We start from the raw sequence: 23,794 nt of genomic DNA, 5'->3' as shown, positions 1-23,794 counted from the left end.
CTGCTGGTCCCACAAGCATGAGCACATGGATCATCAATGAGCTGCCAGTGCCACCCCTGATCCCCTGACCTCCGGTGACTCCCGTGCCCCGTAAAGCCAGAACCGCGCCAGCCAACTCTATTTCGTCCTCACCACCGCTGCTCTTCAGTTCATTCACCTTCCATCACCATCTTACTTACTCTCACTGACGGTTTTGAGCATTCTTCGTCATGTCCGAGGCGGTTCCCTCAATGCTTCGGCCCGCTGACCATCATGCAAGCATGATGAGCCCCCGAGACCCGGAGCTGCCGTCACATCTGCGCTCGATGACCTGCCCAGCCTCCTGACGCCAAAAAGCAAAGACGGTCACGGTCATCCTGCTCTCCGGGCATTTTATCCACCGACCATGGAACGACAGAGGCGTAGATCTGTTCCAATGAGCAATTCTGCCACTGCCGAGCGGCCTTAACGCAAGGGTTCCACGGATCAAGCATCTCCACAGCTAGGGACTGCTGTTCAGCATTCTCGCACGCATGTTCTCGGACTCCTGGATGGCGCTGCTGTGTCCCGGGAATAATGTTCTCGCTCTGGGCACATTTTGCTGATTTGAACCATTTCCACGGTACAGATTGGGCCGGACTTTCTTTCGCGGTGAGACTAGGACGCGTAAGGACCATGGAATACGACCACGATATTCGATGCCGTCTGCTTTGAAGGAATTAATCAACGGATGCTCGATGGACCACTGTTGCTGTGGCCCTTGGTCTGTGTCGTGTGGTATGTTGTGCCAGGGGTGAGCGTGGAGCACAAGTGACGTCCAACCACGGGTTGGAGGCGGCTCTGTGCTGACCCTACGGCCACTCTACGCCCCGGCGGCGCTCGGGATCGGATATGGAGATCTCTTCCGCCGGTCATTACGTACGAAGACACCGCCAGGGTCGCAATGGTCTCCTTGACTGCTGCTGGGTGCTCGAGTGCCGAGTTCGCCTGACTCCCGATTGCCTAGAGGCGCTGCACATGCCGTTACATGCCTGCCAGTGCCGGGATCCTTCTAAAGGCTGAAGATTCTTGCAGCCAGCTCCGCTTCCGCGACCATTCACAGAAGGTTTGGACTGAACAGAATTCGACCTGTCACAAGAATGAATCTCGGAGGGTTTATTACTCGTCAGCTATTATCATCAAGCGCACCCTCCAACGAACCGCTCATGCCTCAAAAGGTATCATCGACGAAGAACCTTCCAGGACTACTGCACGATCGTCGGACCATGCATGGGACGGTGCTTCGGCGGTCGAAACGTTCAAAGCGATATCCTGAATGACGGCAGACGCAGAAAGGGTCTGTAACTCGAAGGGGCTGTGCGAGATGCCAGCACGCCCCTTAAAAAACTGCCCCGCCCTGCGCCTCTTAGTCCGTTCAAGCTTCAGTTCTCCTTTTGACTGAATATTTCCTCTTCGCAACTTCAAGAGAGGTTGTCGTGATTAAGGATCGAAAATTCTGCGAGGCTCTGACTAAAACTAGCCTCTTGTTATGGACAGCGGGAATCGGCCAATGGCCTACGGTCTGTGTCACCAACCCTCATGCACGACAGCATTCGGCCGGGGGCAATGTACTTGTACTTGTACTACCACAAGCTGACTACCTCGACAGCCATTGGAAGCCCCAACGCCCGTCATTTACTCCCCACGGCTAGCAGCCACGGCACCCATTACAATCTACCTGGTGAGACAAAACTCCCTTCCCGTTGGGTGGTTTTATTCTGGCCCAACGGCGATACAGGAAATGATACTGAACCACGCGGTGGCCCAGACACCGATCATACGAGCGCGCTCAAGGCCTCACGTCGAGGCCGCCACGGGAAGGGTGACGACAAGCCACCTCCGCCAAAGCCTCCGCCGAAACCTTCGGGTCCACTCCCTGGTATATCATGAAGATGGGACCAGTGGTTGGTTATTCAGAGCTGCCGTCAGCTGCGAGACATGAAGGAGGCACCGAATCGCAATCAAGTTGAAAAGAACTTGGGTGGATGGCGCTGGGTATATGCCATTGTCCGTTTTTAGGTTCGGTGCAGCCTATGATGTGAAGACGAGAAGACAGGCTCGAGGCTTAGGCCCATCTGAGATAGGAGAACACATGGTACGCGATGTGCATGTTCGGCTACAAATGGTTGTGCAAGTATCATTTTATACTGCAAGTCTAACCGCCTTTCACCATTATGATAATTGTCATGGAGGCCCAACCACCTCATGAGTAGTTGTCTGCTTTCACCCTCACTCCGTTTTCTCCTCCATCGTTGCTTTATGGACCATACTCGACGGAGCTCGTCCGGGATTGGAGCACCACAGCAGCAACACGAAAACTCGAGCAGACTTCCATGGGCAAGTTGACGTGGGATACGTGACGTCACCGCTTTTTTTGCAGCAGATTCATCAAACCAGCGCCGTGGAGGTCGACCTTGTGCTGTCCTTCCGACACCCTCAGAAGGTTGCGAGCAGCAGAATGATGCGCTCGCCAATCTTGGTCCCGGCTGCCCAGAGAAGGTGCTAAATGCGCAAGCCGAGACTGTAGGCCAGGATGTTGAGGGCTGGCCGAAGAGGATTCAGTGTCTACTTGGTGCGCCGCCTGGATGGTCAATGAAACAATCACCATGACCATAATCGTAACCGTTACAGCGCTTGCTGAATCAATCGTCAGAATCATAGGCAACGGACCGAGAGGGCAGAACGAGGTTGGCCAATCAATGCTAGCAGCAGCTGGGGATTGATACCCGGCCTGAGCCCGAAACTGACGAGCCAGGGCCTGCAGAGGACGCATCTTCTTATTGGAATAGCCATTCGTGCCCAAAGAGAGGCGGGCAATCCTCGTGTGCTGGCAAGTTGATTGTCAGCCAGTCAGAGAGCTGCCGGTGCAAACGCTTCAGGAAACCCTCGGACACTCAGGCCCTCATTATAATCAGTAATCGACGACGAAGTGGTCAACAGTCCCGTCCGCATATTTGGCTTGAATCCGTGTTCTGCCGTCACAGTCACTTTGTAGTCACCTCGCCTCTTAGTCACGCAGTCTTCACTGGAATAAATATCCGCCCGAAGAGCACAAAGAGTACTTCGTGGAGAACTGGGCCAACCCAAGCGTACGCCAGGTCGCCCGGCCCCTCATGCACCAGTGGCGGACAGACAGGAAGCTGAAGCTTGAACCAGGACCACGTCCCGGCAGGGTACAGTATCAGCATTGCCGCTTTTGACGGACTGTCACGAAACTACCAGGTATGCGGGGAGGGGGCTAAGGGGGTCGCTGCAGCTATCGGGCAATCACAATCACTCACCCGCCTGGTGCATGTACAATTGCGCACAGAAACTTGTGATCCATACATAGGCTTGTGCATTTGCTGCTGAGGGGTGACCTGATGGGGTCGAATCATCAGGACTTCCGGAGGCTCGACCTCCCAGCCCAAACGCTCGCCATGTCGCTCCAATGCAAGTACTGGTACATGTATTCACATTCGTAGCAGCGATGTGCATTGTCCGTTGCGCACTGGCAGGATGGGATACGGATTATGACCTGTCATTCAGCCTCAGCATCCATGCATCTCCTTGTCAATCTCTTCTTGCTCTTGCCCTCTTGGCTCTTGGTTTGGCTCCACACGCACTGTATCACTGGATGAAAGACTGAGCGCGAGATCTTGCACCAGCTGGCACCTCGTCAACGTCTGTCTGCCCAAAGCTGCTCAATCCGCTCTGGCCTGGCTAGGTGACACCGCGGTTACACAGCATGTCGTGCTCGGTCAGATTGAGCCCAGGTATGTCACTCGATCCCCGACTGCCAGACGGCCCCCCCACACGACCTTTAGGTAGCAACATTGGCTCGCTGGCATCGCCTGTCTGCACTCGCCAACCCTGCGTCCCTCAGCACACTAATCGTTCTTTCTTAGGCAACTGCCGTGTCCAACCCCTAGCCACGTGCTGCGTCTTGGACAAGTCGTTGTTGCCTTCTCGCCTGCGGAACCGACGGAGGGAACAACCGTCGAAAGACGTCTTGTATTCGGAAGCTGTAACCACCCATCGTCCACATGAACTGGGCACTACCTGCTGATCCTATCTGGCCCCGGCGCCCTCATCGACCACTGGCCCAATCACAGTGCCGCCGCCTTGTCGCACAGATATGACACCTTCATTCAAACAGCCGGTCCTCTCTAACGAATAACAAGCTGTGGCACTTATCTGCCAAAAGAGACGACCACCTGACTCCGCAACGCCCCCATTGCCTGTTGTGCTGTTACGAACCTTTCTTCCACCTCGGTGCCGGAGGAATTTGCAAGCGCGCTCACTGGATACTTCTCTGCGGTGACCGTCACATTAGAGGCGTTCGTTCCATTCCTGGTCTCAAGGACAGATAAGTCCTCCGACCCGATGGCGGCCGATCGCTCACCGCAGCCTCCCAAGGAGGCGTGGGAGCGTCGGAAGCACGTCATCCGAAGATGGTACTTGACCGAGAATCGAACATGTGAAGATATCCAGAGAACGCTCGAAAACGAAGGCTTCAAAGTGAGCGAGAGGCAGATCAAGAACAGGCTTAGCGAATGGAAATTCGAGCGCAAAAAGACCCCTTTTCAGCAGTATGTGGCCATGTTGGTCGTCGCCGACTATTACAAGTCTTGCGGCGTGGACATCGACTTTGAGGTTCCGAAAAGGGAGGAACGAGTGACTTACACCACACAGAAGGTCAGGAAAGAATGTGAGAGAGTCAAGAAAAGATACGCTACCCGTGGTCAGCCTTTGCACCTACCCTCTCTCTCTCACGCTCAGGCGATCCTGGAACAGAACAAAATCTCCTGGAGTGAAAAGCATTTGGTGGTGCGGCCGAATGTCTTTGAACAGGACCATCCCTACAACGGGCTTCTGTCGCCCTTGTACGCACAACCTCAAGTGTCACCTCCCACAAATTTCTCTCTCGGGGCAGCGAACGAGCTAGTGCCGGTGCAGGATAGCAGATTTCCGGTTTGCACCAATGTCCTGGAGCAGGAAAGTTGCGCCCCAGTGTCAAGCCTGCCGCCATGCTCCAGCTGTTCAAATTGGCAAATCCATCTGGAGTCTATGTCCTATGACAATAGTGCAGCGATGCCTATGGCAGAAGGGGTGGATACGCCAATGAGTATACATACGCCGGAGACCGTGTATACGCATACAAGCACCTTTTCTCCAAGCCTCAGGCGATCCCAGCGAACTGTGCCAATTCTCCAGTTCGACGCCTCATCCATGACCTCAAACTTCGCTCCAGACTTCAATCACACGGCCTTAGTACAATGGCCAAGTTCGACGGTCTCACCGCATGCTCCGATCCTCCGACCCCTCCCGGCCGTGGGAAGCCAAAGTTCTGTAACGAGCCTAGCCGATTTCGAGGAAGAGAGCCAGGAAACATCTACGGCTGTTGTCAAATGGTCTCGGTCAGAATTCACTATCTGTAGGCGATGCTCACCACCGCATTCTCATCGGGACTTCGATTTCAATGAATCAATCGACTCTCTGGAGAACAAGTTCCCTCTGGCCCAGACGGATTACCTTGATATGCGGACGTTTTCAGGTAACGCAAGACTTGATGAGCACTTGAGCGCTGAACTCCATAAACTCACTGCCAGCCAGTGGGCCGCGCCCTGTTATATGCAATGCTCAAAGGACGCAAGGCGAGACGCGCTAGAGCGCAGCAAAGCACATTCAATGGATGCTCTACAGTATGCCCTGGAGCACAATAATGAGTTCATTCTTCCGGCACTCAGCTGGGTGATACTGGTATTGGGACAAACCGAACGAAAGCAGCTACTGGCCCATTTCCTCAGGGATAGCTGCGCCCTCATTGACAGGCAGCCTCGGGTGCGACGGAGCTTCACTTACGCCACACCCTTCCGCTATGCCTGGGCCTGGGCGAGAGACGACGAGGAAGACATGAACCGCGTTGGTGACGATCTGGAGCGCTCGCACATACAGATCGGGCAGATCTGGGGCACCGAGCATCCGAATTACTTTGTCAGTGGTTATCTCTTTGCGTGGCATCTGATTCGCAAGGGCGAGTACGACAAAGCCATTCGGATGCTAACCGAAAGTCTACCGGTTTGCGAAAGAAGGATGGGTCGACACGATCTGCTAACTGTCAGTTGCCTGGCTGTTGTTTCTCGAGCACATTCCGAGATAGGGAATCTCCGGTTGGCTGTCGAGTATTGCCAGAGGGCGATGGCGGCCACGGAATTGCTTGTCGCCGACCAACATCGCAGCGAAGTCCATCAAGTCCATCGCCCCGTACTGAAAAGGTTCAGCTTGGAATTGCTGGAACGGCGTGCCTCTCTGACGCTCCACCTGCGTGACCACCTCAGTGCGGAGAAACAGATGTGGCGAGTCCTCCACCTCCGTGGTCATCTCGACGGCCTAGACAGTGGTGGCACTTGGAGTGCGGCCCAAAAGTTGGGGCCGATGCTCGAGGGAAGAGGATACACGGCTGCGTCGGAGAAACTCATGAATTTCATCCGGGAGCGATATCGATGGGAACAACTCAATGCCTGGTACAGAGAGGATGCAAAGACGCGGCAGCCTCCCCCGCAACCACCAGCTCCACCTTGCTGGTGGCCATTCCGCCGCAAAGACGGGCAAATGGGATGTCCCGCATGTCCCGACACCCAGCCCGAGGCTGAGCAATCCTACAACTTCTCGACTCGCCGCATCCAGTCGCGCCATCATCTGGATCCGTGTTTCGGTATGTTGTTGGATACAGAGTGTTGAGGCAACTAAACCTCAAACACCTATGTCACGGAGTGAGTGGGCGATCGAACCAACGTTGAATATCAACAATGGTACGGGTTTCTTCTGTTGGTCTCTAGTATTTATGACAATATGATTGTGAAGGCCCCCAGGAGTCTATGATTGCGAGCTTTGCTGAACTTCGAGTTCCATAGGACGCTCCGGCGCCGATTGGGGAGTCAGCAATCGCCACACGCAGCGGAACAGCAGAAACAAGACGGAGTCCGCAATGCCACCACCAATTTTCGAGCCGCCTAAGGTCGATCATCTCGGTTGCAACGCGAATCTCGTTCCCCTGAGATCTCATCCCTGGGTTGGCTGGAGGTCACTAGGACGCGGTGAGGCGGGACTAGTCTACCACGGACTTTATCTCTCGGACCGTTCATCTTAAAGGAGTCAGGAGTCAGGAGGGCAGCGAGCGGTGATTTCAGAAGCGGGGACAGATCTCTCCAGACCGGTGACCACCCAGGTCTTGCGCACAACATTTTCGGAGTCCTCCCTCAGTGCTCGCCAGAAGCACCTGTTCTTTGCATCAATAATATGACATGCCGCCCTAGGGCAAGCAAGCAGGCAGACATGCAGGCAATTCTAAACCTCAAAGAATCACTTGTCAATCTCTAAGCCCGTGCATATCATGTCAGACGCTTCCCTCGTGTCTTCTCATCTCATGTCCAGCGCTCTCTCTATATTCCTCTTTCCCGCTGTCTATTACTGTAGAAAGTTCAAGCCAAGTCTAGTCAAGTCAGACCAGGTCGACGGACAGCTCTTTACCTTCCGTCCGCTCATGTATCATCCTGGATGTAACACATACACCTGGCGTCACGCGATGCCCTTATCGAATTCCTTCAGCCCCGCAGCTTCCAAGCCCAAGCTGCTTGCGCGGATGATGCGAGCGCGCTCGGGTCGAAAACCGTAGGTGAGAGACTACGCTATATATATCGGGTGAGATGGGGTAGCATTGGCCGTGCATGAGATGGTAGTGGGGAAACTGGGGTTGCATGTCTAGGACCTTGAGCATGGCGGTGCTGTGACCGTGGCTGTGTGAGCGGCCCTTCGATCGAGTCGTGTCCACAATGTATTGCGTTTGTGTGCCTCTTGGTCATTCACCAGTCATTTGTTACCTATGTTCGCCCCCTTGCCACGGGTGGAGACTCTCCTGGTGCACGCGACGGCAATCGATTATTTCATAGCTTGGAATGTCCCAAAGGATGTCATTGTATTCGCTGACGTCGCATTTAGAGATACGTCGGAGCCAAATCTAGTCTATGTAGGTGATGTTTCCTACTCTCTTTCTTCCTTGTTGCTGGACAGGCCCTATCTGTCCTGGCGTCCCCTCTGCCATCTCTCCAAAATCCTCGGCGGTCCCCCAATAAAGAAAAACGACAAGATGGCGGTCAGGCCCGAGATGGATGCAACCACTATATTCATGTTGCTGTAGCCGATACTGTCCCTCAACGTCCCACTCAATATTGGTCCAAAGGTCAGCCCCGCAGAAAACACCAACGAATTAAACCCGTATAGCTGAGCGTATGGGCCGTTCTCGCCGAACACACCAGGATTTGCCTTGTCGTACTTTTGGACCACGTCAGAGGCTTCGACGATGGAAGGAGATCCAATAATAGCCAGGCCGATACCATTGAGAGAAAGCAGGGCACAGTAGAGAATGATATTCGTCTTGCGGGTAGGGGCGATCTTCGCGGACGGAAGCCGGAGGAGGATCAATGTTGGAACGAGGTAAGCAAAACCTATAACAGCCGCAGGTTTGGTGCCATATCTGTCGACAGCCCATCCAGCGACAGGACCAAGCAGGAGAAACGGAACATCGAGTGCGACAAAGAGGAGGCCAGCCTTCAGAGAGTCGAAATCGAACAGTGTCTGCGCTTCGGTGGGAAGGGTGGCGTCAAACGTCGCAAGTAAAGCGGCCTGGACGAAGGCCAGGAGAAAAGCGACCAGGAGTCGAGCGTCCAATAGGCAGTAGAGGATGGGCAGGTTTCGGACTAGTCTGTTTTGACCTTCGGGTATGCGGTAGTTTTCTTCCTCATTCTTTGGCAACAGCGGTTCCTCTTCGCTGACACCATCTCTGCTATCTGATTCTTCTTCTCGGCTGCCATGTTCGCGTGGGTTCTTTGCAACGGCCAGGGACTCGTCGTAGCGGATGGCGACCTTCTTTTCGATGACGAGTATTCTCATGATAAAGTCGAGGCCGAGTAGTCCGGCGCCCAGTCCAAAGACCCCTGCGTAGCCGGTCTTGCGGTACAATACTCCACCGAGAACAGGAGCCATGAGCTCTCCAACGGATATAATTGAGAAAATCTAACAGGTCTTAGTTGAAGAGTGACGCGGGGCGAAACGAAAACGTCTTACCGATCCAATCACTTTCCCTAGGTTCTCAGGACCAACAGTATCCAAGATCATAGCCAAACCCACAGTCCAAACGACGGCGGCGCTCGTGCCTTGCAGCACCCTGGCGATGATGAGTGTAGGGATGTTCTGGCCAAGCGACAACAACAACGTGGCGGCAAGTAGGGCGGCCAGGCCACAGAGGAAAGGTAGGCGGCGGGAACTGGTTCGGTCGGCAATGATCCCCACAGGAATAGAGCAGACGACACTAGCGCCAGCATAAGCAGCAAGAAGTCCGGATACGTAAGATTGGATTTTGTCTTCAGGAAGACCTATTCGTTCTCGGAGCATGAACGGTAGGACGGGAACGACGAGTCCGTAAAGAAAGAGATCGGTGAATAAACCGATAGCGACTGTGGCTATGATGAAAAGAGTGTTTGCACGCCAGCGTAGCCCTAATGGATGCTTGTTAGACGACATGCTGCCGGACGTCGAGGTAGCGAATGCTTGTGAGTCTGAGTCGCCGGGTATACCACAAGGTCAAGAACATGAATTATGCGAGGATGAAGCACACGCGGTGTCAGCTCGTGCCTGTCTCGTGAAATTCAATGGTGGCAGGGGCGATGACCTCATAACTGCTCATCCAGGACGTGACGCGACGAATCGGCCGTGATCGGATAAGGAGCTCCGAACCTTAATTCATATTGGGATTAGCACTGCGAAAGACGACCAATATTTCTGGCAGTGGAGGTTTTCTATCCTCACCGACAAACTGGCAAACAAAGATCGGATGGTTGCATAGAAGAGTGCAGACCGGCTTGGCTCCTCAGGGCCGGCGGTAAATAGCATCCGCCATCTTGGTGACCTGCATCATTTCGCTAACATCGTGGATTCGAACGACGTCGGCTCCGCCTTCGATGCTTGCGGTGACGGCGGCAGCAGTTCCGTAGCCTCGCTGCGAAGCTTCAGCGACCCCTGTAATTTTACCGACGAAGCCTTTGCGACTCGGTCCCATCAGCCAAGGATAGTTTTGCAGAAGAGACGAGTAATCTGTGCTTTCTCGCAATTGCCGCAGACTCCGCAGAAGCTCGAGATTTTGCGCCTGATTCTTGGCAAAGCCCAACCCCGGGTCGAGGATTATGCGCCAAGGAGGAATACCAGCGTCCAAGGCGGCTTGAAGCCGTGCGGAAAGTTCTCTTGCCACTCCGTGCACAACGCCGTCCGGGTAAGCAGTTAGCTGTGTCATGGTGTGAGGATCGCCTCTCATATGCATGAGAACAACGGTCTTTCCGAGCTCGGCAACGGTTGACAGCATCCGCTCATCCAATAACCCTGCGGAGACATCGTTGATGATGTCTGCTCCGGCTAGAATGGTTTCTCGAGCCACATCTGAATGGAAAGTGTCAATACTGATGGCAACTTTGTCAGCTCCGTTCATTTCCCGGATGGCACGAACGACTGGGAGAACGCGTGCCAGCTCCTCCTCAGGACCAAGGAAATCTGCTCGGGGTCGGGTGCTTTGTCCGCCGATGTCAATAATGGTTGCGCCTGCAGTAATGAATTTGGCCACCGAGGCTCTGACCATCTTCAAATCTGTATGCTCGCCTCCATCCGAGAATGAATCAGGCGTCAAGTTCAATATAGCCATTACATGAGTCTTGCGAGTCGCATCCCGGACTCGGATGAGTGGCAAATCCGGGTGCAGGACAGTGACTGGCGACATAGTGGTGTCCTTCTCTGGGAGACTTTGCAGGAATTGGCTTATTGTCCGATTCGATCCGTTTGGAATGAAGTCTGAGGGTAGATGCTGGTTGGGCAAAATCCTGAGCACGTTAGCTCAGTAACGGGCAATAGCAGTATCACGTACTCTGCTAGAGGTCTGAGCACAAAGTCTCGTTCCAGCATGCTGATGTGTGGGATGTGAAGACGAGGGTGCTTGATGTGATCCTGATTGTAGAGGACGATGTCCAGATCAATTGTCCTTGGGCCTTTATCAATGATACGTTTCCGGCCCAGCTCATTCTCAATTGACTGCAGCCTATCCAGTAGTGGCAGAGGTTCAAGACTTGTCTCGACCTGGCAGACACCGTTCAAGAAGGGGTCCTGATCATCATAGTACATGGGCTTTGTCTCATACAGCGCGCTGAGCTTGGTCACGCGGAGATTTTGCTCTCTCATTTTAGACAAAGCAGCTTCAATGTTTGCGACTCGGTCTCCCAGATTACTTCCAAATGCAATGGCCGCGCAGTTTAGCCCGTCGGGGCTAGGAAGCGATGTTTTCATGTTTGCTTTAGTCGAGTGAAATTGCCTGCGATGATTTCGAGGAATTCGCACGTCTTGGCCAACATTGACCGTATGCGCGGCGCCTTTTCCCGGAACCAACTGGTTCACCACCGGACCTACAGGATCACTGATCCGGCGGCATGACCAAGTGATATGGACGGCGTGGACACTGACCCTGCTGTTCACGAACAACTTGCGAGTAGGTGGTTGAGTCAAACAGCATCTACTGCTGATCCGGCTGGCATGGCGCCGTGAAATGGTGAACATGCGAACCTCTTGGAACTGATCAGTCCCCAGCAACGGCCGAGAGTGTCACTGCGAGTTCGAAGAGATGTAATGGGGTTCAGTGGAGGACCAGCAATATTGACGTGAAGGTAACCCGTACCCCAAACCAGCTGTTCTTGCTGTCTTCCTTTCTCTGACAAGCATTTCAGTTTCCGGGGACTGAGCTTGGCAGTTTTACCGACTTTGCTTCTCCACATGTTCACGAAACACCCAGTGTAGTCCAGGCTACGTAGCCGGTTCGCGTTTTCGGAGGTGTTGCAAGCACGAGTTACTCGTCGTGCAGCTCATTCGAGCCGAGGAACATATTGTCGCTGCCAACGCCCATCTTGTCCAAGACATACTGTCGTACTCGTACCCTACACAGTAGAGTCGAGACTACCGCCATGTGGAGGAAATGTGGAGGTCTGGGAGGGATGGGACGTCGTACGCGGGCTGTGCCTCGGTACTTTGCTCTTCAAGTCACACCTGAGCCACTACTACCTTTTGGCATGTCTCTCGTTCACCCATCTTCACTTCTTCTTTCCTGATTACTTTGCGCTCCCGGCCGTGTCTCTTGTGAAGTACGAGTATACTCGATTGAATTCCCTCAGAGGACTGGTGGTTGTTCTGAAGTTTACAGATATCGTGCGAGCTCGTCCCAAAACATCCTTCGCATTCCATCCCTTTCAATTCTCCCTACGATCGCATTCAAATTCACATCAAGATGTCTTCCCCTCAGCAGCTCCGGACAACCACCACCGATCTCCTCAAGATCAAGCATCCGGTGCTTCTGGCTGGTATGAACGTTGCAGCCGGCCCCAAGCTGGCTGCCGCCGTCACCAACGCGGGAGGCCTTGGTGTCATTGGTGGTGTAAGTTATGAATCAGACACCACGCTGGTAACATATTGATGCCTTCATAAGGTCGGGTACACCCCGGACATGCTCCGAGAACAAGTCGCAGAGCTAAAGAGCTACCTGAATGACAAGAACGCACCCTTCGGTGTTGACCTCCTCCTTCCGCAGGTAGGAGGAAGCGCAAGAAAGACAAAGTCAGTGAGACGATACGGTCTGACGGTCTGAAGCGCAGGGCTGACACGGTTGCAGCTACGACTATACCAAGGGCAAACTCAATGAGCTGATTGATATCATCATTGACTCCGGTGCAAAGCTCTTTGGTAGGACCTTTCAGCAGGTATACTTGAAAATGGACGTTAACTCTTGATAACAGTCTCCGCTGTCGGTGTTCCTCCCAGAGATATCGTTGACAAACTTCACAAGAATGGCATCCTATACATGGCAAGTCATGTCGGTGGTTACACTGTGGACCTCTGGCTAATACTGCTGTCCCAGAATATGATCGGTCACGTCAAGCATGTGAAGAAATGCCTCGAGCTAGGCGTCGACTTGATCTGCGCCCAGGGTGGCGAAGGTGGCGGCCACACTGGTGACATCCCCACTTCGATTCTCATCCCCAGCGTCGCCAAACTCTGCGCCGAAGCTCCTCCTTCGAAGTTCACTGGCAAGCCCGTCCAGTGCATCGCTGCAGGTGGTATGTTCAATGGCCAATCACTGGCTTCTGCTCTCATGCTGGGTGCCTCTGCCGTCTGGGTTGGTACACGTTTCGTGCTGTCTGAGGAGGCTGGTGCTCCCAAAGCACACCAGGAAGCGGTGCGCACTGCTGGCTTTGACGATAACGTCAGGACGATTATCTTCACTGGACGACCATTGCGGGTCAGAAATAACGAGTACATCAAGAATTGGGAGGAGAATAGGCAAGCAGAAATTAAGCAGCTGACAGATAAGGGCGTCATTCCTGTAAGTGCCACCGCCCAAATTGGTTACGACTGATGCTAACAACGTGATCTTTCAGGTCGAGCACGACTTCGAGACGAAGGGCGATGACCTGACGGATGAGGAGATGGAGAACGCCCGTCCCTTCCTGATGGGCAAGGCGGCCGCCGTGGTCAACGAGAAGAAGACCGCCCGCGAGATCGTGGATGAGTTCGTGAATGACGCGGTCAAGGCTCTAACAATCGGTAATTCATTGATTGTGTCGAAGAGCAAGCTATAGTGGTTGTAGATTGAAGCATGGGGTATTTCAAGTGTACTTGGACTGTACTCCGTACAGCATATAGGTTGAGTTGACTCGTAGCGTGCGGAATAGCAATTGCATCTCCCGACCGTCAGCTCGCCATTGAAGACTCCCGCGCCTGTCTTCTCCCACTATCTGCTGTGTGAGAATCCGACACGCTTCTCTTTGCAAATGAACTTCCCATTACACCTCATTCGCCTCTGGTAAGGAACTACGATCGCCGAAGGAGTGGCGTGAGCAGGAGGCAACGAGATGGCGAGTTGTGCCTGTCGGCCATTCGCCAACCTTGGCACACTAAGCCGTTTTTGGCCTTCGGTGCAGTGACTGCGATGGAAAATGTGGGAATTGTTCGTAGGCCTGTGACTTTGCCATCAATCTATCTTCAGACTCATAAACCGCTGTGAATCTCTGAACATATTCTAGAACCCCACCAGCAAGATCGTCAACATGTCAAAAACAGCAACGTAAGTCCACTGCCATCTCTCCCGCTCAAGCAGCCGAACAGCCGCAACTGCGGCCCTCTGCCAGAATTCCCACTGACCATTGCTTTGGAATGGCACAGGCGGCCTGACTGGGCCGACGACGTCTCGGACTCTGAACAGATCAACGACCCGACCGCGCTCCCTGCGCCCGTCACAACCGTCGATAAGAACGGCATCAAGACCACGATCCTCTACCGCTTCAACGACCAAGGCCAGAAAGTCAAAGTCACGCGCAAGACCCGCACCACAGTGATCAAGGAGAAAGTCAACCCCGTTGTCGCCGAACGGAGGGAGTGGGCCAAGTTTGGTCTGGAGAAGGGAAAACCCAAGGGTCCCCAGCCCGACACCACGTCCGTGGGCGAGAACATCCTGTTCCGCCCGTCGAGGGATTGGAAGAATGTGCAGGCCGAAGAGGCCAAGTCCGGTGGTGGCAAGGCCGAGGAGAAGTCGCTGAAGGAGCAGCTGCGGGACAAGAAGGTCAAGTGTCGGATTTGCCAGGGCGAGCATTTCACTGCGAGATGTCCCTTCAAGGATACGATGGCGCCGGCGGATGATGGGGCCACCCCCGTCGCGGATCCGATGGCCGACGACGAAGAGGGCGGGGGCAAGGCGGCCGGTGGACTGGGCGCCGGCGGCAGTAGCTATGTCCCGCCGCACTTGCGGAAGGGCGCCGCGGGCGCTGGCGAGAGGATGGGTGGCAAGTACGAGAGGGACGATTTGGCTACGTTACGAGTCACCAACGTGAGTTGCCTTTTTTTCCCTTGCGCGGTTGTGGCGGCGCGCAACATATCATTGCTTACAATCACATGCTAGGTTTCCGAGATGGCCGAAGAACAAGAACTCCGCGACCTCTTTGAGCGGTTTGGCCGGGTCACGCGCGTCTTCCTCGCCAAAGACCGAGATACTGGTCGTGCCAAGGGTTTTGCCTTTATCAGCTTTGTGGACAGATCAGATGCCGCTAGGGCGTGCGAGAAGATGGATGGCTTCGGATACCGGCACTTGATTCTCAGAGTCGAGTTTGCCAAGAGGACAACCTAGAAAGCGGGCGAGGATGCCGGTGAGTCGGTCTGATGCTCTCCCTATGGAGACTGGATAACAGAATGGGAAAACAAGGAGACGTGGGGAGAGCCAGCGAAGAGTTGACAGATACCGGAATTCTGGCACCTTTCGCTCGGTACAGTCAGTTTGGGAATGAACGGTCTGAAGGCACCGAAAAGGATACGCCTTAATGGCGCGAACGAGCATTATGGAAGAATGGCACAGAGGAATGCATAGATATGTGACCCATGACAAGACACGGTTCCTGCTTCTGTACCTGCGCAGTCGTCTAAGATACGCGTGCTGAGTCTTCACACAGCTGAGCCTGCCTCGAGAACGAATCCAGGCGGGCCACAAAGTCACCTGCGGGGGCGCTGGCGCCTTGTGCCGCGAGTAGGAGTTCCAAGCCTGGGAACCAGGGTGAGGATGATCTGCACATTACGAGGCTGAGCCCTGAAACTTTAGTCGGTAATAGTGGTCCAAGACATGAGCCATACGCCTGGTGGTTGGAATTAGGTCTCACTCGTTCATGCAATGGATTGTCCGGTGATATGATATTCGACCAACCTTGACAGCCTCGGATGGCCCGCAAAACGGTTGCAGCCCCAGCCAAGGTCAACCTGCTCGATGCAGTTCCCTGCCCTCCTCATCCTTGCCTAGCGAAAGACAGAACTTTTGCCTAATGGTGCAAGCGGAAACGGTGGCTCCATAGATCGATAGGGTGTAAGGCTCAGAGATCTCAGACATTGGAGTGTCTACTTCGTGGCTGAGGCTCCGGAAAGCGCAGAAAAGGGCAGGAGAACGTATCCTTGAGAGCCACGATCGAAACGTCCGATAGCCGTGTACGACCGTCTGTTCGAACCGGGTTGATGTTCGGGTCGCGTGGCCTCTGCAGATGGCATACCAAGGTAAAGCGGTGAGTAACGGTAGCGGTGATGGCAACCAGAAGACATAGAGAATAAGGAGGGTGATTTCATGTATTTCTGGAACATTTTACGAATGGTAGGTCATCGTGGTCAAACATGGCTGAACGCGAGTGGGTCGATCGACGTGCACAACGTGCTGCCTGTGGCCTAAGCATGGTTCTTTCCAGGGCCTGCAACACCAGAAGACAACATGCTTGCACAACCACGTCAGCTCCGACTTCTCCGCCTGATGGTGCCCCAGTAAAGCTTGATAAATCAGCGGTGCCGAAGCCTGACATGCCTAGGATCTCATCAGCAGCGTGGAGCCAGACCCTCCGCCCTGACGCATTGATGGGAAAGTCTCCATGTCAACTACTGTTCTTGTTGATGGCCAGTCGTGTTCAAAATAGCCCGAAGAGGGAAACTAATCCAGGACTGCCATCGTCCGACGGCTCTTGAAAAGGGTGATCCCCCTGGGCAGCTGAGCCAAACATTTTCCTGAGTTTCAGTCTTCTTGTTGGGACCTGCGTCGGGGAAGCTCGTCCCGGCAGCAACGGGTTCGCTCGCCCGGAAAGGATGGCAGGATCGTGGTAGGCACGCCATGGCAGCACCAGGTGTCACTCCGCATCGGCTCCCCCATGTTCAGATGATTCAAAAATGCGAATCCGATGTCCAGTGCTAGCATCTGGAAGCATTCCAAATCGGAGTTTGGGAGGATCTTCAGCCAAATAGGTTGACAACAGAGGCACTGAATAACCACTACCCCAGCTCAACCTTGACGGTGTTGACAAACACTGGAGGATCCCACAACATGGTCACACTGCGGAAGGAGCCACGGACGAACCGGTGGTTCGAGCTGCAAGAGAGACATTTAGCAGTACGACCTGTCAAGGTCACAGGATTTGTCAGGGGCCAACAGAGGCCTCGCCAGCGCTTTGTCGGCAAGTGGAGTACCAGGTTTCTTGAAATGAAGCTGGGGGCGCTGTTGAGCTTAGGTAGACTTGCTTGTGAGTCACAATAACGTGTTACTGGGTGTAATCTTGAGACTTCTTCGCCGACCTGTCAGACTTGCAAGTCTGATCGTCTGCGGCATGCCCGTCGTCTTCTGATCCCTTTCCTCCTCGTCACATTACTGCGGCTGGCTCGGCAAGTCACACGTGCACTTGCCGAAGTTTAAGCAGATATTGTGCCAACGGAGGAAGAAGGCGTATGCTGGTGGGGGGTATTTGGGTGGTAACGCAGTTGGCGATTAGGAGTAGGCCCGCAACCAACTGTTCGAGCGTGGGACGAGGCCTGATTTCCTAGTATGTAATTTTGTCCTTGTCCACAAGGAGGACGAAAGCAAGAGCTCGGTAACAAGTCTGGCAATGTCTGCAAATGTGTGCGTGTGAGCAGAGAGTGAATTGCCCACATTCACCTGATGGCTGAGAACGGCGTTGAGCGTTCATCGTCCACTGTCACTTCAGTACTTGGCGCCTGAGCTCGATTTGTTCGCGGAGAGGAGCTGCCGACACCCCAAATTGTAATGAGGTACATAGAAGGTCAGCGGAACCGTCAGAGTTGCGAGCGACAGGTGTAGGGGCGACGTTGAAGGGCTGGAAACGAACGTCGTGATGCTGAGGTGGCTGTCCCGTCAACTCTTTTCTTGAGGAAGTCGCAACTCCACGTCCGATTTGTCCGCGTGCTCGTCCTTGAAACCATTTCTCCAATCCTCACCTTCACCTCTCCGCCACATGGCCCCCTTTGTCTCTGGTTTCATTGTCGAAATGGCACCAACACATGCCGTACCGCGTCCTGAGTCGGGAGTAAGCTATTTCCACTGGGTCCAGCTCACCGAGGCCAATTCGATCCGTTTTTGGGAAAGGCTCGAATCCGTCCATTTCGACGCGGCTCCGCCCTTCGCCCAACTTCGAAACCCACTCCATGCCGGATATCGCGAAGTGCGCACGACATACTTGCAGATGACAACAGGCTGCGGGCCGCAGCATTCTCCGGTCTCTGGAAACACCCGTCCACCGTCCCCATCGAATCAATGGCGACTCTAGGCTCTGTCCGGCTCCATTTGCCCTCACTGGGGTCTTTCCCTGTCAAGCCCCTTTCAGACTTGGTCAAGAGTGTCAGAGACTCCGCCGTGACAATGAGCCGGCTGAGGCTGAAGGGGCCACCTCCGGCGGTTCAGCTTGAGGTTGTGAGGCTACGTCCTGCTGTCCTTCCTTGATTGAAGGGTTACCAGCGAGAATGCACCGAGATTCGCCGGCCGTGCTGGCTGCCCCCAGGCCCACGCGCGTGCCAACTGAAGTTTCCACATGAGTCGACATTGCCTGGCCCACATCTCTCTACCCGGAATATTGCTTTCCCGCCTGGCTCCTGCCGCGAATTAGGGCCTACGAGCGCCCTCGACCAGCATCACCCTGCCCCACGCCGGGTAGCTATTGGTTGGTTACGAAGACGCCCGACGATCAGTCCTCCAGAAGTCCGCTACCCGTCCTTGACTTTCTCCAGGCTTTTCTGTCAACACCGGCAATGTTTGATCCATTCGAGCAATGAATTCCCTCCATGGAAAGTCCTCGACCGGCTCATCTTCGCTTCTTGAGCGTAGCGCGGGCTAATCCATTGCGCCACATGATTCCTCCTCACTCCAACAACGACCTTAAACAAAGGGTGCCGAGGTGAGCCTACAGGAAGGCAGCATTCGATGCTCGATGCGAAGCAGAGACGTCTTCCACCACGTGCAGCAGGCCCGGAAAGCGGTGGGAGGCCGTGGGCAGCTCTCATCTATTCATGCGAAGATCGGCTGAAACCCGTCTCGACAAGGTCTGCGCGTGAATGCATTCTCCTTTTCTGCATTCCAGTCCGACTTGGTTCGATTTTTCCAAATCCTCCTTATTTCCCGCTTCAAGGCCATGATTCGGTGGCCAAGCCAACGTTGTGGCAATTTCTGGGCTGAAGCTGGGGCTGCGAAAGAAGGCCGCCTGCAGCACAGTCGAGCGGTCTCAAGGCTCAGAGGTCATGCCCTGAATTGTCATTGGCCTGTCCAATATGCAGCCGTCCTTTGAACGGCCCTTGGCAACGACGTCTGGTTAATCCATACCCTCACAGGAGACTGAAGCGAAACGTCAGATCTGAACGCTGCGCCGCAGGCTGAGCTAGTCATTTCTACGTCCGATCCAGGCATTCCGACCTGGAGTCCCAGCCTGCCCAATTAGGCCAGGCCAGAGGCTTAAGGCTTGTGTGGAACCCCCTGCGCTTGGTGTTGACGGAGGTAGGCGCATTCACCTGAACACTTTTCTATTCCACTCGGTCCCCCGAAGCCCTTTCTTGATCAGAAACTTTCTGGTGCTCCATCTTTGGATTTTCCCGCGCATTCCTTCCCTTTCGTCTCAACACGCCCGTTCGAGTATATCTTGACTGCAAAAGGTCCGTATCACGAACGACCGAGTCGAGGTCTACCCGTCGATCCGTATGAGGTATTGCCGCCGTTGACGTGTCGTTCGCATTCAATCGTGACGGCGCCGGGAGTGCTCATCCACACACGGAGCTTCAGCGCGGAGATTGTCGAGCGACGACCGTCCAGACGAGGGAACTGTTCTGCCATTGCGAAGACGGCAGAGAAAAGGGCTTGACGCAGGTAAACAGACAATCCTGTTTGTTAGTGAATAGAATGTGAGTTCCGAGAGGTCAACGACACACGACATGATCACTGACCAATCGCAGCACAGCCACCAAAAGTAAGTAGTTGGAAGAAGCGAACAGTGGTGCCAGCGCCAAAGGTGAGTGCAGAGTACGCCTCTAGCCGTGTTTAATCTGGTAGCTCAATGAGCGCTCGATTATCCTATGAGCCTCTGAAATATGAAGTGCAAGTACTTACTGACCTTCAGTAATTGGCATCGATCGTCAAGACCTCCGTCAACTTCCTATGCGACTTCGCGGACTTTCGCTATTGGCAGGGAGAGTTCCCTGCGTCCCATTGGGGGTCTGGAGTGCTCAGCAGAGCACGCCCAAACTGGAGCACACCCGAGAACAATTGGATTAGTGGACGGCCGAACACGAACCGACTCCCCACGACTGCCAAACACGACACCCCTAGCTCAGTTAAAACACTCCAGCACGGTGGAAACTCTATTTCCCCTGCGGTGATTCAGCCTTGCCCGTGCATTGGACGATAATCATGGATCCCGGTACGTATTTACGTCAACTTTTTGTTTATTGACAGCCCATGATGTCCGTGGTGTTTGATGTTCAAGGCCCGAGTCGACATAACCATGCTGCGGCTCGGCAATCTGGCATTGATATGCTGTGTGCACATCGACTGCCACATTGGGAGGCCGCTGTGCACTCGTTGCGCGGCGCGGTTGCCACCTACGGGCCTGACCAGGATGCCCCGCTCCGTCCTACGCTGCCTGCCAAATTGGTGCTGAATGGGCAATTGCCCGCGAAAAGACCCTCAGCCGCCGATATGCAGGAAGCTTGTGCTAGGCTTTCTTCTCTTATCAAATCGTGTCCTCGAGAACTCTGTTCATTACTACTGGCCCCTCTGACCTTAGTTGCAGCACTGCTTCATCAACCGCAACCGTTACCGTTCGACTTTGCAGACAAATATCTCGGGCAGGGGCGTCCCTTTTCAAATTCAGCCTTCTCTGCCAATGACCTCTCGTACTCGAGCCGAAGGCCTCGGAGCAACTTGACGAGTGGCACGTCAGGCGTGGCGTTGCCAGCAAACCCCAGTCTCGACTTCAATGGCAATTCGCTGCTGAGCGAAACACCGTGAGTATCCGACTCTTTGCTTTCCCCGCCCGTTCATGTGTCTTCGAGCACCCAATAGTGTCCGCCGGACCGACAACCTGGTCTCGACGCAAATCAAGAGCCTTGCACCGTTGGGCATCACCAGCGCAAGGGGTTGTCCACTCTGGGAGTGGATGATCGGTGCAAAAGGTCGCTGACGATTTCCCGGGCGATTTGGCAATCCGTTGGATTTGCTCCTCCCGTGACCCGGTTGTCGCACCTCTGAGGTGTCACATATAACCCAGAACAAAGCATTTGACCAGTTCTGTCTTACTGACGCATTCACGTCACTTTCAGGTATCACCAGAGCTCACAGCTTCTGCTGAGCCCTCCCGACTCCACGACTGGCTCAGCGAGCACTAGTGGGAATCCTACAACTTCTTCCAACGGCTATACTACGCTCCCAAAGCCTTTTCCTAGCAATGCGTGCACGTCTGACCATTTCTCGAGCGCACCTCCCTCGCTTCTCTCGTCCCACTGGACTGGGCCTTCAATGACAGTCATAGACCGTCACCATCGAGTGTACGTGCCATTTTTCATGTAATGCAGTTACCAGCTTTGTGACACGTGCTGATGTTTGTCCCACAGCCCTCCACTGTCGCCTCCACAGATTTCTCACCCGTACAGTGCGGCAAACGGCATCGGACAAACAATCAGAACTATGGAGAGACTGCCACAATATTCAAACGGTATACCGTCCCAGTCTTTCCCACATGGGATCAGGTATTCAACTACTTATCCTCCTCGCACCAATGGTCAATATCCGTTTTCCATCCCGGATCCGGCTTTTCCAGGTGCGAACATGTCTCAAGATAGCCAGAGCTGCACTGGCCGAGATGGGCCCCCATTCCACGAAACGAATGTGCTCCATCAGGTATTGACGCTTCGTGGCCAAACCCTCGTGCCAGAGATCACGGCCAGCATACAGAAAGGCTTTTTCCAGGTTGACCGCAAGTGGACCTGCTACCGTCGAAACTACTTTGCTGTACAATGTGCATTCAACTTCAGAAACAGCATGGCCGAAGCACCACTTTACCTCAACAAGAATGGGTCAGAAGAATTGATTCAAAATTTTGCTGTTTCCATTTCTGCAAAGACTGCAGTAACCACCAATGGTGAGAGCGAAACTCGGGGGCTGGTCCAGCATACTCCCAAACGGGAAAAGGCAACAGAGCGCGTACCGGGCCGGCAGCAGATTGCGCCCTCGCACAGCCATGGATTGGGCCCCAATGGCACATACTCAAGCGCTGGACACATGTACCCAGGCGTGAATCACGTCCATTCCGCCAGCATGGGTACTTTCGCGTCTTTCGAGACTCCGGGAGCGAATTCTCCGCCAACTACCTACACATTCGAACGAATACAGTTCCAAAAGGCTACCGCAAACAACGGCAAACGTCGAGCCCAACAACAATACTTCTTGGTGGTGGTGGAGCTCGCCGCCAACATTGGGAGGCAAGGTCACGATGACTGGGTTGTCATTGCTACGAAGGAGTCTGATCCTATGGTGGTGCGCGGTCGTTCACCAGGCCATTACAAGGATAACGGACGCCGAGACAGCCAGGCGAGTATGGATCCCGACTGTGGTAGCGGTCATGGAGCAAGTGCCCATCCTGGCGCTCTTTCGTCTGGGGCCTTTGGTCATGGCCACCCTTCAGTAGCTTGGGATGGCTATGGGCCAAACAGACATTACGGCGGATCCAGCTACCGCCATGCAGCGAACTCCCGCTTCTCACCAGCAAGCGTGGTATCGGCGACCACGCAAGACTGTACGACAACAGATGCTGAGCTCAACATCTCCGACTCGCACACGAGGAAATCGTCGTTCACCTTGTCCTCCGACACGTCCGCGCTGACGCCAGTTTCGGAAGGTAGTGACGACGTCATGTTCAGCAGTTTGGACCGTCGCAGTATCAGCCGGAAGAGGCCATTGGAGACTGACGAGGAAGGGGATTATCTACGATATCCGTTGCGAGAGCCATACACCGACGCTCTACCATCACTGCCCGACTTCTCAACCATGGCATACTCCAAATTGTTGTGCGCGTCATCTTGACCCACGGCCAACGAGGTGGACAGTCAATGCCACGGGGACTGGCTTGGTCAAGCTTAGCTCAATTTTCTGATTGACACGAGACCTCATTGAAACATCACTAACATATATTGCGACTTCACCTGAATTCTTGGTCAGCATTTCTGGAAACATGTTGTACGACGGCGCAAGGGCTTTACACCACGTGGAACACAGCATGGGGTTTCACAGCGTCTAGAGATCCCCAGTGCATTGCAGGGTGCATAGTGCATCAAAGGGTCCACAGAATGAGACTTGGGGCGGGATATGACAGGTTTCTTTCTCTCCACAGCCCTTCGTTTCACGGTCTATGAGGAGTAGGAATCTGAATCACTACATCAGCGATATAGATGGCAAGGTATGTATTTCGGGGGAACAGCTAGGCGGAGTCAAGAGCGAGCTTTAACGGGCACTCGGTGACTACTGTCAGGCTATTGCATGAGAATATGGCCTGGTGACACTGGTTTGCGGCTGGATCTGGATGAACTTAACGGAACGGGAATTGGGACATGACAGCACGACATGACGATATGACACGGCACATGATCAGCTCGCTACTTAGAGGTTTGGACAAGCTTGTTTTTTTCACTTTGGAGCCTAGGGGTGCACAGGCAACGGGAATGGAGCCAGCGAGAATCACTGGGAACGACACACTGCTGGGTGTGTTGGAGCATGCGATAAGTCGGCTAAGGAAAGCAGCAATTGGAGCGGAGGATACACGGCTGGTGGCCCCTTCTGTTACATTTTGAGGTGGTCTCTAAAGCAATCATGTCCATT

The 23,794-nt window shown here is 54.1% G+C and overlaps 7 protein-coding genes across 7 annotated transcripts; 5 read left to right on the top strand and 2 right to left on the bottom strand.

Moving 5' to 3' along the window:
• Positions 1-4,383: 4,383 nt before the first annotated feature.
• On the top strand, positions 4,384-5,078 carry A1O7_05531 (uncharacterized protein; the record flags this gene model as incomplete). The annotated part of the gene is made up of 2 exons (XM_007759540.1): positions 4,384-4,883; positions 5,012-5,078. 2 exons carry the CDS (start codon positions 4,384-4,386, stop codon positions 5,076-5,078), a joined length of 567 nt encoding a protein of 188 aa, XP_007757730.1.
• Positions 5,079-5,229: 151 nt separating this feature from the next.
• On the top strand, positions 5,230-6,741 carry A1O7_05530 (uncharacterized protein; the record flags this gene model as incomplete). Its single annotated transcript, XM_007759539.1, has 1 exon — positions 5,230-6,741. One exon carries the CDS (start codon positions 5,230-5,232, stop codon positions 6,739-6,741), a length of 1,512 nt encoding a protein of 503 aa, XP_007757729.1.
• A 1,332-nt stretch (positions 6,742-8,073) lies between these two features.
• Positions 8,074-9,579, bottom strand: A1O7_05529 (uncharacterized protein; the record flags this gene model as incomplete). The annotated part of the gene is made up of 2 exons (XM_007759538.1): positions 8,074-9,072; positions 9,124-9,579. The coding sequence occupies 2 exons, from the start codon at positions 9,577-9,579 to the stop codon at positions 8,074-8,076; spliced, it is 1,455 nt and encodes a 484-aa protein (XP_007757728.1).
• Positions 9,580-9,925: 346 nt separating this feature from the next.
• On the bottom strand, positions 9,926-11,382 carry A1O7_05528 (dihydropteroate synthase; the record flags this gene model as incomplete). Its single annotated transcript, XM_007759537.1, has 2 exons — positions 9,926-10,922; positions 10,967-11,382. The coding sequence occupies 2 exons, from the start codon at positions 11,380-11,382 to the stop codon at positions 9,926-9,928; spliced, it is 1,413 nt and encodes a 470-aa protein (XP_007757727.1).
• Positions 11,383-12,370: 988 nt separating this feature from the next.
• A1O7_05527 (oxidoreductase) lies at positions 12,371-13,718 on the top strand (the record flags this gene model as incomplete). Its single annotated transcript, XM_007759536.1, has 6 exons — positions 12,371-12,517; positions 12,569-12,696; positions 12,752-12,822; positions 12,876-12,952; positions 12,998-13,462; positions 13,518-13,718. 6 exons carry the CDS (start codon positions 12,371-12,373, stop codon positions 13,716-13,718), a joined length of 1,089 nt encoding a protein of 362 aa, XP_007757726.1.
• A 468-nt stretch (positions 13,719-14,186) lies between these two features.
• A1O7_05526 (eukaryotic translation initiation factor 3 subunit G) lies at positions 14,187-15,259 on the top strand (the record flags this gene model as incomplete). Its single annotated transcript, XM_007759535.1, has 3 exons — positions 14,187-14,203; positions 14,302-14,962; positions 15,035-15,259. 3 exons carry the CDS (start codon positions 14,187-14,189, stop codon positions 15,257-15,259), a joined length of 903 nt encoding a protein of 300 aa, XP_007757725.1.
• Positions 15,260-21,748: 6,489 nt separating this feature from the next.
• On the top strand, positions 21,749-23,002 carry A1O7_05525 (uncharacterized protein; the record flags this gene model as incomplete). Its single annotated transcript, XM_007759534.1, has 1 exon — positions 21,749-23,002. One exon carries the CDS (start codon positions 21,749-21,751, stop codon positions 23,000-23,002), a length of 1,254 nt encoding a protein of 417 aa, XP_007757724.1.
• Between the last annotated feature and the right edge of the window lie 792 nt (positions 23,003-23,794).

Source organism: Cladophialophora yegresii (genome assembly GCF_000585515.1).
Source record: "Cladophialophora yegresii CBS 114405 chromosome Unknown aczIN-supercont1.4, whole genome shotgun sequence".
NCBI classification, from domain to species: domain Eukaryota; kingdom Fungi; phylum Ascomycota; class Eurotiomycetes; order Chaetothyriales; family Herpotrichiellaceae; genus Cladophialophora; species Cladophialophora yegresii.
The sequence above is the reverse complement of the archived record's forward strand: the minus strand, read 5'-3'. Positions and strand labels throughout refer to the sequence as shown.